The 13,825-nt window shown below is 49.2% G+C and overlaps 2 protein-coding genes across 2 annotated transcripts; both read right to left on the reverse strand.

Moving 5' to 3' along the window:
- Positions 1-2,585: 2,585 nt before the first annotated feature.
- LOC136537228 (uncharacterized) lies at positions 2,586-3,014 on the reverse strand. The gene has a single exon (XM_066529270.1). It carries the CDS (start codon positions 3,012-3,014, stop codon positions 2,586-2,588), a length of 429 nt encoding a protein of 142 aa, XP_066385367.1.
- Positions 3,015-10,417: 7,403 nt separating this feature from the next.
- LOC136537229 (uncharacterized) lies at positions 10,418-10,780 on the reverse strand. Its single transcript, XM_066529271.1, has 2 exons — positions 10,724-10,780; positions 10,418-10,675 (listed from the first exon to the last, which is right to left on the reverse strand). Exons 1-2 carry the CDS (start codon positions 10,778-10,780, stop codon positions 10,418-10,420), a joined length of 315 nt encoding a protein of 104 aa, XP_066385368.1.
- Between the last annotated feature and the right edge of the window lie 3,045 nt (positions 10,781-13,825).

Genomic DNA, 13,825 nt, shown 5'->3' on the forward strand with positions numbered 1-13,825 from the left:
GTTTGTGAGTGCTAAGAAGAGCAAGGTCCTAGTGAGGTGATTGAGATTTGAGAATCCAAGAGAGTAGCCTCATTAGTGAATCAAGAGTAGTCAAGTGTGCATCCATCTTCTCATTAGGCTTCGCGTGGTCAAGTGAGAGTTCATGCTTGTTACTCTTGGTGATCGCCATCACCTAGATGGCTTGGTGGTGGTTGGGAGCTTGGTGATCACCCGGCGGAGCTTGTGGGTGACCCAACTCAAGTTGTGAGCGGCTTTGGGTGATTCACCGCGACAAAGTGTCGAAGAATCAACCCGTATAGAGCACTTGATCCTTGTGCGGATCAAGGGGGAGCTACACCCTTGCGCGGGTGCTCCAACGAGGACTAGTGGGGAGTGGCAACTCTCCGATACCTCGGCAAAACATCGCCGCGTTCCTCTCTCTCTTTACTTTGAGCATTTACTTTGAGTATTTACTTTGTGCGATTCAATACTTGTCTTTACATTCATAGAATTGCCATGCTAGAGTAAGTTTGGAACATAGGTTACAAGTCCTTTGTGCGTTAGTTTGATAGAAACACTTTTCTAGGCACAAGGGGTTAGTTGGGCTATCCGTAGGATTTGATTATTGCAAGAAAATTTAGAATTAGCCCAATTCACCCCCCCTCTTGGGCATCTTGATCCTTTCAGTGGCCCCTCTAGCATAGGGCTTAGCTACCGAGATAGAGGATAAGATCACCCCCCAAGAAATTAGTTTGATAGATAAGCCAGGCGATGAACTTGTATTAAGTGAACAAACTCTTAAATTTTGTTTTGGCCAAACAGTTTTTTAGCTCTTCTTTCATTTTTGTATAAAAAGGTTAATGTGTTTCGACCCTTTCTGTCATTAAGGCTATAAAGCTCAGGGTACGGGTGACAAAACTCTGATCATGCTGGTGAGCAAAAACGTCGTAGCCACTGTGACGTAGGTTTCTTATAGTCCGACTAGTTTTACTTAGCATTCATTTCTGCAACCCTTGCTTCTAGATCTTAATGTGAGAAAGGGTCGGGCACAGAGAATGTTTGTCGGGTAGATATACTCTTAATGCATTCTGACTCTTTCCATAGTTAAGGCTAAAAAGCTCGGGGTGCGGGCAAAAAGCTCTAATCACGCTAGTGAGCAAAAATGCCATAGCCGCTGGGGCATAGGTTTCTTGCGATCCGACCAGTTTTACTCAACATTTGTTTTCGCAACCCTTCCTTCTAGATCTTAATGTGAGAAAGGGTCGAGTATAGAGAATGTCTACCAGATAGATATACTCTTTAATGTGTTCTGACTCTTTCCATAGTTAAGGCTAAAAAGCTCGGGGTGTAGGTAAAAAACTCTGATCACGCTGGTGAGCAAAAATGTCGTAGCCGCTGGGGCGTAGGTTTCTTGCGGTCCAACTAGTTTTACTCAGCATTTGTTTTCATAACCCTTACTTCTAGATCTTAACATGAGAAAGGGTTGGACATAGAGAATGTCTACCAGATAGATATGCTCTTATCGGCCCTTGAGTGAGGCCCGACCCCTTGCCGTTGCTGGGGTCAGGTGTCGCTAAAGATCGAGGAGTCGATAGCGAAATCGATAAGAGAAAACGTGCGTAGATTAAGGGTAAAGGTGACGTAGTTGTTCGATGTTCCAGGCGTTGACGAAGACTTCATCATCGATAGTCTTGAGCTTATAGGTACCTGGTCGGAGCACCTCCACGACGACGTATGGTCCCTCCCATGGCAGAGAGAGCTTGTGGTGGTTCTTGTTGCTCTGGACGAGGTGGAGCACCAGGTCCCCGACATTGAAGGCCTGACCCCGCACTCAACAGCTGTGGTACCGGCGCAATGCTTGCTGGTATTGGCCAAGCAGAGGAGGGCAACGTCATGCACTTCTTCTAGCTGGTCCATGGCATCCTCGAGGGATGCCTCGACTCCCTGTTTGTCATATGCCCTAACCCTCGGTGCTCCAAAATCGAGGTCGGTCAGGAAGATAGCCTCGGAACCATAGATCATAAAGAATGGTGTGTAGCCAGTGGCTCGGCTGGGGGTCATCCTCAGGCTCTAGAGCACCGCAGGCAGCTCCATGACCCATTGTCTACCAAACTTGTTCAACTGGTTGAAGATCCTAGGCTTGGGGCCTTGTAGGACCATGCCATTCGCGCGCTCGACCTACCCGTTCATGCGGGAGTGCACCACGGCGGCCCAATCGACGCGGATGTGGTATTCATCGCAGAATCGGAGGAACTTTTCCTGGTGAACTGCATGTTGTTGTCCATGATAATGGAGTTTGGGACTCCAAAGCGATGGATGATGTCAAGGAAGAATAGCACAGCTTGCTTAGATTTGATCGTGGAGATCGGTCGAGCCACTATCCACTTTGTAAACTTGTCTACGGCGACAAGCAAGTGCGTATAGCCTCCAGCCACCCTCTTGAGAGGTCCAACCAGATTGAGCCCCTAGACCACGAATGACCACGTGATGGGGATCATTTAGAGTGCTTGAGCCGGTAGGTGGGTCTACCGAGCGTAGTATTGAAACCCTTCATAGGTGCGCACAATCTGTTCATCGTCGGCTACTGTGGTCGTTCAATAGAAGCCTTATCGGAACATGTTTCTAACATGGGTCCTAGGTGCGGCATGGTACCCGTAGACCACACCATGGATATTACTCAGCAACTGCTTCCCTTGTTCGATGGGGATGCAGCGTTGTAGGATCCTGGTGTGGCTTCGCCTGTAGAGCTCGCCCTCGATAATGATAAAGGACTTGGCATGACGCGCGAGCCATTGAGCCTCTGTTTTGTCCATCGGCAGCGCCTCATGGAGGAGGTAGTCGAGGTAAGGCGTCGTCCAGTCGACCAGAGGGTCAGGCTCTGTCACTGGATCCTCGCCAAGCTCTATAACTTTGGGGTCAGATGGAGCCACCGGCTGGTTAGCCACCGAGCCTAAGGTAGGTGGACCATCACCAATCTGTTCTGACTCCTCATAGCGGACCAAGGGCTTATACTGATCGCTGGCGAAGACGCCCATTGGCACCGGCTCTCGGCCGAACGCCGTTTTCGCTAGCGTGTCGACCGCCTTGTTGAGACGCCTCGGGATGTGATTGAGCTTGAGACCATCAAACTTGTCCTCTAGCTGGCGGACTTCTTAGCAATACGCAACCATCTTGGTGTTGTGGCAGCTTGATTCCTTCATGACTTGGTCGATGACCAACTAGGACTCACCCTGGACGTCAAGCCATCGGATATCCAACTCGATGGCGATGCCCAGGCCATTGATGAGTGCCTCATACTCGGCCACATTGTTGGAGGAGGGGAAATGGATGCGAACCATGTACCTCATGCGTACCCCGAGGGGCAAAACAAAGACCAGCCCCACGCCGGCGCCTTTCTTCATCAACGATCCATCGAAGTACAGCGTTTAGTACTTTTGGTCGATAACTGCTGGCGGCATTTGGATCTCGGTCCACTCTATAATGAAATCAGCCAGCACTTGGGACTTGATGTCCATTTGAGGGGCATACGAAATGCCTTGACCCATCAACTCAAGTGCCCACTTCATGATTCTTCCTATGGCATCCCAGTTTTAGACAACCTCGCTGAGAGGGAAGGATGTCACGACCGTCACCTGATGCATCTCAAAGTAGTGATGCAACTTCCTCTTAGCAATAAGGATGGCGTAAAGGAGATTCTAGATTTAGGGGTAGCGTGCCTTGGAATCAGACAAGACCTCGCTAATGAAGTACATGGAACGCTGCACTTTGAGGGCGTGTCCCTCTTCTTCTCGGTCTACCACCAGTGTGGTGCTGACCACTTGCCTGGTGGCCGCAATGTAGAGCAGAAGCGGTTCCCTATTGGTTGGGGGGACTAGGATCGGGGCCTTTGTTAGGAGCTACTTGACCTTGTCAAGTGCCTTCTGGGCCTCGGGCCTCCATTCAAAGTGGTCGGTCTTCTTTAGAAGTCGATAGAGGAGGAGACCTCATTCGTCGAGGCATGAGATAAAGCAGCTGAGCATGGCGAGACACCCTATAACTCGTTGTACCCCCTTTATGTTCTGGATCGGGCCCATCCTCGTGATGGTTGAGATCTTGTCTGGGTTGGTTTCGATGCCACGCTTGGAGACGATAATACCTAGCATCATACCCCTTTGGACCCTAAAAACACACTTCTCAGGGTTGAGTTTGATACTATTTGCTCGGAGTTTCGTGAAGGTCTGCTCTAGGTCAGCTATGACCTAGTTAGTCGGTTTAGATTTGGCCATGATGTTGTCGACGTAGGCCTCGACGGTCTGCCCGATGAGATCCTCAAAACACTTGAGCATGCAGTGTTGGTACATAGCCCCTGCGTTCTTTAGGCCGAACGACATTATGACGTAGCAGAACGATCCAAATGGGGTGATGAAAGATGTCGCAAGCTGGTCAGACTCTTTCATCATGATTTGATGGTACCTAGAGTATGCATCAAGGAAGCAAAGGGTTTCGCACCCTGAGATCGAGTCGACTACTTGGTCTATGCGTGGCAAAGGAAATGGATCCTTTGGACATGCTTTGTTGAGACCCATATAGTCAACACACATTCTTCATTTTCCACTCTTTTTTCATACAAGAATGGGATTGGCTAACCACTCGGGGTGGTATACTTCCTTGATGAACCCGATCGCCAAAAGCTTTGCAATCTCCTCATCCATGGCCCTACGTTTCTCCTCGTCGAAGCGACGCAGGCGCTGCTTCATCGGCTTGGATCCTAGCCTGATCTTCAAGGTGTGCTCAATGACTTCTCTCAGAATGCCTGGCATGTCCGAGGGTTTCTATGCAAAGATGTCTCTATTGGCACAGAGGAAGTCGACGAGCATGTTTTCCTATTTGGAGGAAAGCGTGGTGTCGATGCGCACCACTTTGCCCTCAGAGCCGCTAGGGTCTATGAGGACCTCCTCAACGCCCTCAATAGGCTTGAAAGACCTAGCCGACCACTTGGGGTCGGGCGCTTCTTCGACGACCTCCTCCCTGATGGCCGTAAGCTCTTAGGAGGCGACAATTGTCGCGGCGTGTTCACAACACTCGACCTCGCACTCGTAGGCGCACTAGAAGGTGGTGCCAATGGTGATGACCCCACATGGACCTGGCATCTTCAACTTCAAATAGGTATAGTTGGGGATAGCCATGAACTTTGCGTAGCATGGACATCCTAGGATGACATGGTAGGTCCTGTGGAACCTGACCACCTCGAAGGTAAGGGTCTCCGTCCTATAATTGGTTGGATTCTCAAAGGTGATGGGCAGATTGATCTGCCTAAGTGGCATAGCCTGCTTTCTAGGCACAATGCCGTGGAAAGGCACCCCGGTTAGCTAGATACACGATCGGTCGATGCCCATGGCATCGAGCGTTTCAGCGTACATGATGTTAAGGCCACTGCCTCCATCCATCAGCATCTTGGTGAGCCGCTTTGTGCCAATGATTGGGTCAACCATGAGTGGGTATCTTCCTGGCTGCGGGACGCTTTCCGGGTGGTTGGTCCGATCAAAGGTTATGGCGGACTCTGACCATCGGAGGAAGGAAGGCACGACATACTCGGCCATATAGACCTCATGACGTGCAAGCTTCTGGTAGTGTTTGGAGTTATAGGCCATCGACCATCCAAAGATCATGACGCAACTGTCCAACGTCGGAAATCCACCGTCCTTCCTCTTGGCGTCGTCTACGACCAGCTTGGGCTCCTTCCTATGCCCCCCTTGTTGGAGCCTCCGGACAAGAACAACTTCATGAGGACATAGTCCTTGTATAGGTGTTTGGCGGGGAAAGCATGGTTCAAGTATGGCCCTTCGAGCAGCTTCTCAAAGTCGTCCGGGCACCCTCGGTGGGCTTCTGACCCCCCATGAGGTCGGTAGTGGCCACGAGCAAGCTCTTGCACCGCTGCTTGTTCTTCTTCTTGTTGGGGCAGTTGGAGGCGCCTTCGTCGACCTCCTCGTCTTGCTTTGCCTTGCCCTTGGGGCGGTCGAAAATCGCCCCAACCGCCTCCTCGCCCGAGGCGTGGCTGGTGGCTATGTCGAGGAGCTCCTTGGTGGTTCACGGACCCTTACGTCCTAGCTTGTGAACCAGGGACTCGTAGGTGGTCCTGGACAAGAAAGCTCCTATGACATCAGCGTCGGCGACGTCGGGCAGCTCGTTGCACTGTCGGGAGAAGCGTCGGAGGTGCCCACAAAGAGTTTCCCTAGACTTCTGTTGATAGTTTTTGTGATCTCATGGGTTCCTAGGATGCGTATATGGGCCCTGAAAGTTTCCCACGAAGATCTCTTTTAAGTCCACCCAACTTTGGATTCAGTTGTGCGGAATGTGTTCCAACCACGTTCGCGCCGAATCGGCTAGGAACAATTGAAGGTTGCGGATAATGAAATTGTCACTATCCGCTCCACCGGCTTGGCAAGCGAGCCAATAATCCTCGAGCCACAGTCAAGGGTTTATTTCCCCAGAGTATTTCGGGATGTTGGTCGACGGGTCGGTACCACGGTGGGAAGACGACGTTGAGGATGTGTCGGCCAAAGGCCTGAGGTCCCAGCAAGTCGGGGCTTGAGCTTCAGTCCTTGTCGCTGTCGTAGCGTCTACCACGATGAGGGTGGTAGTCATGGCTAGCCTCCTCCCTCTCATCATCGTGGGCACGCCTGCGGGCATCCAGAGTGTTGCGCACATCATGGTAGAGGCCGAGACATTCATGCACCAGGGCCACGGCGTGCGGCCTGCTGCCTCACTGTGTCTGGTGGACTGACACGTCCCTATTGGGTCGCTCTGAGGGCGCGCGCTGGCTAGCGTCGAGCTCGCGTCATCGGGACAACGAACTCTCGGCCTGCTGCGCTGCCGCACGCTTGAGTAGCGTGCGAATCTCGCGATGGGCCCAACGATCTTTGGGTGTCGCGGGCTCCGAAAGCCCCTGGAGCAAGGTCATCGCAGCAACGATATTCTAGCTCGCCCAAGTAAAGTGTGGGAGGGCTTCGTCGTCCTTGATGATCGTCCAGTTCACGTCATGGGCCAAGGCACGCGAATGCCCATCGTCTTCGTGGTGCTCGATCTCTCACTCGAGCTCTGCGCATTCCTGCTCGAGCTGGAGTCATGCTTCTTCAAGCTCTTGGTGCCACGTCCTTAGCTGCTCTACCCGCAGGCGAGGTGGAGCCCTTGCATCCCCCTCGACCTCATCGTCGAGGTCATCTGTTGGGGTAGCCCCTCCCTCATGGATGCTTTCGATGTATCCCTCGGGGGTATCTGCCATGAAACATTCTCATGAGAGGTGATGGCTCCCCCTGCTGGAGTCAGAGTCAGAGGGCGACTCCGATTCTCTGGCAAGAAGGTCGTCGAAAGATTCTGCGATGTATTCGGTCATCCCCATGAACTCGTTGTTCGTAGAGGATGGGATCGTGCGCTACGCCATAAGATGGCCAACGGTCTCTGTGGCGTTGCGTAGACCAAACGGGAGCACTGTCGGGGCGCTTCGGATGAGGTATTCCAGGGAGAGCGGCTCTCCTTCGGCAAGCTACGTCATGATGTTGACGAATGAGAAGGTGAGGCAGCGTAGGTCCTTTTGGGACGGTCGGGGTCCTAGGAAGGCGCCGAGCTAGCGCTCTAGCCTCCCATAATCGAAGCTGAGGAGCTGGTCGCTCTTGGGGGCGTGGGCCTCCGGTGCGTGCAGCTGCAGCTCCTCAAGCGTCTCGACGATCGCATCGAGGCCGGTGGAGTGGAGAGGCTGGACGGCGGCAGAAACCTGCGCCAACTCTCCCTCCATCGTAACAATGAAGTCTAGGTTTCCGAAGCGCACGTGTGCTCTCGGGACCCAGCTGACACCGTGACTAGCCATACGAGGCCTTATGTAAACGTCGAGACGTGCAAAAAGCCCCTACCTGGTGCGCTAATTGTCGGTGCTTTCGGACCACCGATAAGTAAATTTGTATTTGTGTGTCTGGCTCGGATGGCATGCTCGGAGGACACAAGGGTTTATACTGGTTTGGGCAAAATGTCCCTACGTCCAGTTCGCTGCTGCTCATGTTACCGGTACTTGGTTTGCAGTAGGGGTTACAAACCGGCGAGAGAGGGAGAGGATCCTAAGTTTTTGGTGGAAGGAGTGAACGGGTGCTTACCGTTTAGTCGTGTGCTCGTATTGTGCTCTTGTGTCAAGATCCCCCTTTCATGGGCACCCTGCTTCCCCTTTTATAGGCGAAGGGAAAGTGCCGGTTACAGAGGAGGAAAATGAGAAGAACAAGAGAGAAGAAGACTTCCAGGGTTGCCGGGTCCTTCTCCTTTATGCGGGCCCCGCCGATCCTGTAGATGCCAACAGGGACGACCTTATGTCGTGGCCCTGTTCATCACTGGTGCTATGCGTAGGCGTCATCTGCCGGTCATGGCGTTCCACTCCGTTCCGGCGGACGTCGTGGTGAACTGACGCGCCTGTCAGCGTCCGTACGAGGATTGGGCAGAACAGCACCGGCACGCCCGACACTGTTCTTGATGTGAATCCTCAGGTATGACCCCTCATGGCCATGGGTTACATCGAGGCGTGTTAGCCTTTTTTCTAGCGTCAGAGTGTTGACCTAGGCCCATACGCTTGGACCTGGAGTAGTTGGCGGCGGTATGGGTCCCCGTCGGATGAGACGGAACCCGCGTCCTTAAGGTCGGGCGAGACGGAGCCCGCGGCCTTGAGGTCGGACGAGACGGAGCCCGTGGCCTTTGGGTCGGGCGAGACCTTTTAATATGTCTCGAGTCATCTGGGGAAGTCAGCATGGGCGCTAACTTTCTTGCTTTGGGTATCCCTAATATCAATTCCCAACCGTATTCCTTCAATCCAAACTCTCCTATTCAATTCCTTTTCTATGGATTGTGTTCCTTCGAAATTTCTGTGAAAATCCTTCAGTCCAAAAAGCCCTGAAAAAACATTGCCGTAAAGTTTTGCAAACCAAAATTAATGACGTAATCATGAGTTCTGTATTCTGTTAGTTGGAAACATACGGGCAAGTCCTCTTTTTTAGTCCAGTCATCGGGCGAAAAAATAAAACCTACGTACACCATTAAGCATCAGGATTGTCAAGGCACGATAGTGCCATGATTAATTGATTAACACTGCGCCAGATAAGCAGATAAGAGACGGCCCGTAGTTAGACGTGTCTTAGATAAGACGTCATATATTGGATGTGCGGCTGTTAACTAATTTTTCAGAGATGGTTGTCTTTTCATCCGTCTGTACTACTTTATCTGTGACAGTGCGTAAAATACCGTATCTGGTATGCCTGTCTCTTTTGTTGCTTTCTCGCGTAGTGTAAGTATCCGATTCCGATCATACGATGGCTCTTGATCCTTTCCTACTAGTATCAGTGTTTAGCACACGCAGGAGTATTACTGTAAACACGAAAACGAATGATAGGAACGGCCGAACGGGTCACAGTGCTAATCGGCGATGCACCGGATAGACCATAGATAACGTTGTTTAGCGATAGCTTCCACTGTTTTTTTTTTCCACCTCCCAACTAGCCATCCATACATCCTTCTACGGTGTGTCTAGCCGAATACGTCGACTCCATCCTTTGCTTTCGCCCTCGAAGGCAGCCTGCCTCCACCGCAACCTAGGCACTAGGCACAACATACTTGCGCAGTGCCTAGCCGCCCAACAGGCAGCACTACGGCAAGGGCGGGCCGCAAGCAGATCCATCGGCTCACCCGCTTCCCAGCCCCAGGCGCCATCCCACCACGGAGGATGAAGAATGGTGGGGTCGGAACAGAGGCATGTGGTCAGATTTTTGGTGAAGCTTCCTACTGCTACGGCTTTGTATATGTGCACAATCACCGACGCACATCGGCCCCGTTTTGCTGGGCTGAATTTAGCTGAAAAACAACATTCCGACTGAATTGTTGTGAGAAAAAAAACATTATTTTGATCGAAAAAAGAAGTCGAACAAGCTTTATGATCAGCCGAATGACACCATCCTTAGATGTATCTTAGAGGCCTCTAGAAACCTCTACGAACAAGTCTTGCATGAAGACGCGGCTTGATCTATTCTCGGTAAGCTCGACGTTGGACATTCGTGTCTTTACTATGACTGCCAGATGGTCCACCGGTATGCGACAGATGGTCCATCAGGGCACAACCCAACCCCTAACATTTAGCCACTTCTACGTAAACCTCCGTATGGTCCTTGTGTGTAACATATTCCACCGAAAATCCTACACCCAAAAAATATGCAACTTCTTAATTTTTTTAAGTAAAATGTACCATAGGTCCAATAGCTTTTGGAGGGGTATCATTTAGATCCACCAACTCTTAGAATGTATTTTTAAATCCCTAAACTTTCTATCTTGTGCGCTGCTGGTCCATACCAGTTCAGGAGCTTGGTATTTTTTTATTGAGCCCCTTCCCATCTATAACTCTCTTTTAAAATAGCCCCATAGAGAGAACGTGAGAGGATTAGTGGTTGCAGTTGTCGTCTACGAGGTCCCGCGTGCACTGCGCCATGTCGTAGGTGTTCACGAAGGGTGTTACCGTGGCCGAGCTGACCGCGAACATCCGCGAGGATGCGTACGCCACCCTCTCTGTGACCTTGCCCATAAGCGCGCAGAGCCGTGCCGTGAACTGCTCCTGCAGCGTCGCGTTTTGCGAGTTCACCAAGGAGACCACCATCGACGCGCCGACGGCGCCGAAGAAGCTCTTGATGAAGTGCCACAGCTAGCACGCGTCGTAGATGAGTATGGTGCTCTTCTAGCCAGGGCACACTCTGGTCATGTCCTGCGTCGAGCCATCAAGGCACGCGTGGCAGTCTGACGCGTTCATGTCGGTGTGGCACTGCACGAGGCCGTACGCCTGGTCGGGCGCGGTGCCGGTGGTGTTTGTGGCAAACCCTATGGACACGGCGGCGGCGGCGGTGGCGGGGAGCGATGCGAGGACGTTGAGATCGGCCTGGAACGCTATGTCGCGCGTCCGTGTTGTTTGGACAGACTGTGTAGAATGGGTTGTTGGTGTTGGCTATTGTTGTGAGGACGTTGAGATTGGCCTTGGGCGGCTCTGCGCGGCCACCTGCTTGCTCGGCTAGCGGTGGCCTGGCTAACGACGTGGCTGGCCTCGCGCGGCCGCCCGCTCGCTCGGCGACGGTGTGGCCGCGTGGCTGCTAGGCGCGGCCACCAGTCCAGATTCGAGCCCGCCTTGTGCGGGCGCGGCGTGGATGGTCCACTCGCCCGGCAATGACAGGGCTACAGGCAGGGCCACCTGATCAGGTTGTCTCTGTTGGGGCTATTTTGAAAGAGAATTATAGAAGGGAAGGGGCTCAATGAAAAAAATATCAAGCTCCCGAACCGGTATGGACTTGCGGTGCACAACATAAAAAGTTCAGGGACCAAAAAATGCACTCTAAGAGTTGATGAACCCAAATGACACCCCTCCAAAAGTTAATGGACATGTGGTGTATTTTACTCATTTTTTTCTACAAAGTATGGATGGTGTTGTGGCATTTAGGAAAACAAGGCTAGGTTCATAATTCAATCTAACTTAGTCATGAGGTGCACTATAGATTATCGGCCTGTTCGCTGGTTGGTTTCGGGGCTGATAAGTTCGGCTGGTGCTGGATTATTATGAGAGGAAAACACTATTGGCTATCTGATAAGTCCTGGCTAAACCAACAAGCGAACATGCTGTATGCATTTCATTACTCCTCGGTCTTTAAATATAAGGCATGCACGTATTTCAAAATTCAAATCCTTGTTATTTCTCATCAACAATTATCCTAATCATATACAAAGCTTATATTACAAAAATAGTATCATTAGATTTGTGTCTATAAAGACTTCTAATGATACTTTTGTTGCCATAATTATTATATATTACAAGAGAAATTAACAGTAAACGTGTGATCTTGAAGATTGCACCAAGTCGAATGATACCTTTTATTTTGAGATGGAGTAATTCCAAACGTTAAGTGAGTTATTCCTTATGAATCTTCTACTTGTTTATAGTCTAGATAGAAATATTTTTGCCATAAAAACTCTATATGCACTACTACAGAATGGACTTGTTGTCTCGGACGGTAATGGCCTTTAGTCCCAGTTACCGCGCTGGGACAACGATCCCGGGACTAAAGGTGGAACCTTCAGTCCCGGGTCATCGAGCCGGGACTAAAGAGGGACCTTTAGTCCTGGTTGATGTTACCAACCGGGACGAAAGGCCCTCCAGCCGAGCAAACCTAGCCGCACCCTTTAGTCCCGGTTGGTAACCCTAATCGGAACTAAAGGTTTATTTTCTTTTTCTTTTTTTTGTTTAATTTATTTTTAGTTCAGTTACACATATTTGTTTAATATATAATATGTTTTTATGTACGTATTCTACGCTGCTAATATAAATACGCGCACGCATATAATTACATCTAATTCTCATCTCGAGCATTATTATATTCGAATAAAGTATGAAACTATATATATTATAGATATATATGTATATATACAACACTTTCATAATCTTGTTCTCGAAAATAACGATATCAATAAATATTTAATTTATATCATTAGTTCCTTAGATCAAAGTAGAACTCGCCGTTGGGATTTAGCACTTTTTCTAGAAGATATCATGCTATTGACTCTTGAACTGCTTTCAGATGGTCTTTTTGTATAACCCTTCGTTTCAACCATTCAGTCTTACATTTGAAATAAAAGGAAAAGTATTAATACATATATATATATATATATATATTCATTTAAAAATAAATAAAAAATTGATATATACGTACTCTGAGGACATCTTCAGGAGTTCTTCTTATGTATGTAGTGATAAATTCACAAACATAGTATCCACACAAGTTATTACCTGGTTCCTACCGCAAACACCACTGTACGAGAAGAAGATTATTCTCATCATCTCACACGTAAATTGAAGTACGATATAGTAATTAAACACGTGGGGAAGTATATATAGTACAACTTACTGGTATTTCAACTACATTAAGTGGTGCCTTGCAATCCTTGCGGTGTTGCCGAATAAACTCTTTCCAAACCCTGTGCGACCAATAATGTATGATCGTTAATAAATTATGGCAAAGTCTATTCAATAATAGTTATGCGCGAGAGATCGAAATTACTCCTGGATAATGTCTATCATATCTTGGTATAGTGCTCGCTCTTTTCTCAATGAGTCCAAGATTACTAACTGACTTGAGTTTAACTCAATGACAATGAGTATCCAGTGAAACCTGCATTGGTTTATACACACACATACATGCATATAAGTTGTATTGATATTACATAAAATATGTAGACTACATTATTATTAACACTTACTCAAAGTTGTACGGAAAAGTATTGTTGTCTTGTCGTGCTGGATCACGAAGAACTTCATGATATTCGTCTGTGCTTCAGATACCCAGTGCTCCTTGACAATAATATCGGTTTTGAATACGATATAAGGATCAATGAAGCCAACACTGGTGTCTTGTATTCTTTGGAGCTCTGACATCTAGAATCTGTATATAAATATAAGTTACATGTGAGGATAATTATATACACGTACGCATGGAAGTGAGTTTATTAAATAAAAGTAAGAATCACTTACAAACAAAAAGAGCTAATGATTGATTTGTCCAGAGCGTCCAAGTGGAATAGTTGATGCAATTCTTCGAAACTAATATGTAAGATGTCATCTCCACGGAAGTAATGATGGTCTCTAAATCTGACAAAGATCCACTGCTCACCCCTGCCACACGCCTACATGTACCACTTGTTGAGCAAGTACATTTGAGTACCCAATTCATTCAGAGCCGCAGGGTTGTACAGACTTTTACCAAATTTATAAGTCTTCCAGGTATCAACTTCTAGGTTCTGGATTGGAGCTTTGCCC

This window comes from Miscanthus floridulus, chromosome 2 (genome assembly GCF_019320115.1).
Source record: "Miscanthus floridulus cultivar M001 chromosome 2, ASM1932011v1, whole genome shotgun sequence".
Classification (NCBI taxonomy): domain Eukaryota; kingdom Viridiplantae; phylum Streptophyta; class Magnoliopsida; order Poales; family Poaceae; genus Miscanthus; species Miscanthus floridulus.

What these genes read in the sequence shown, in the direction of transcription:
- LOC136537228 (XM_066529270.1), bottom strand. Translation starts at nt 3,014, where the DNA reads ATGGGCGTCTTCGCCAGCGATCAGTATAAGCCCTTGGTCCGCTATGAG.
- LOC136537229 (XM_066529271.1), bottom strand. Translation starts at nt 10,780, where the DNA reads ATGAACGCGTCAGACTGCCACGCGTGCCTTGATGGCTCGACGCAGGAC. An exon ending in CGACGCAGGACATGACCAGA is followed by an intron (nt 10,676 to 10,723) that starts GTGTGCCCTGGC and finishes GACGCGTGCTAG; the next exon opens with CTGTGGCACTTCATCAAGAG.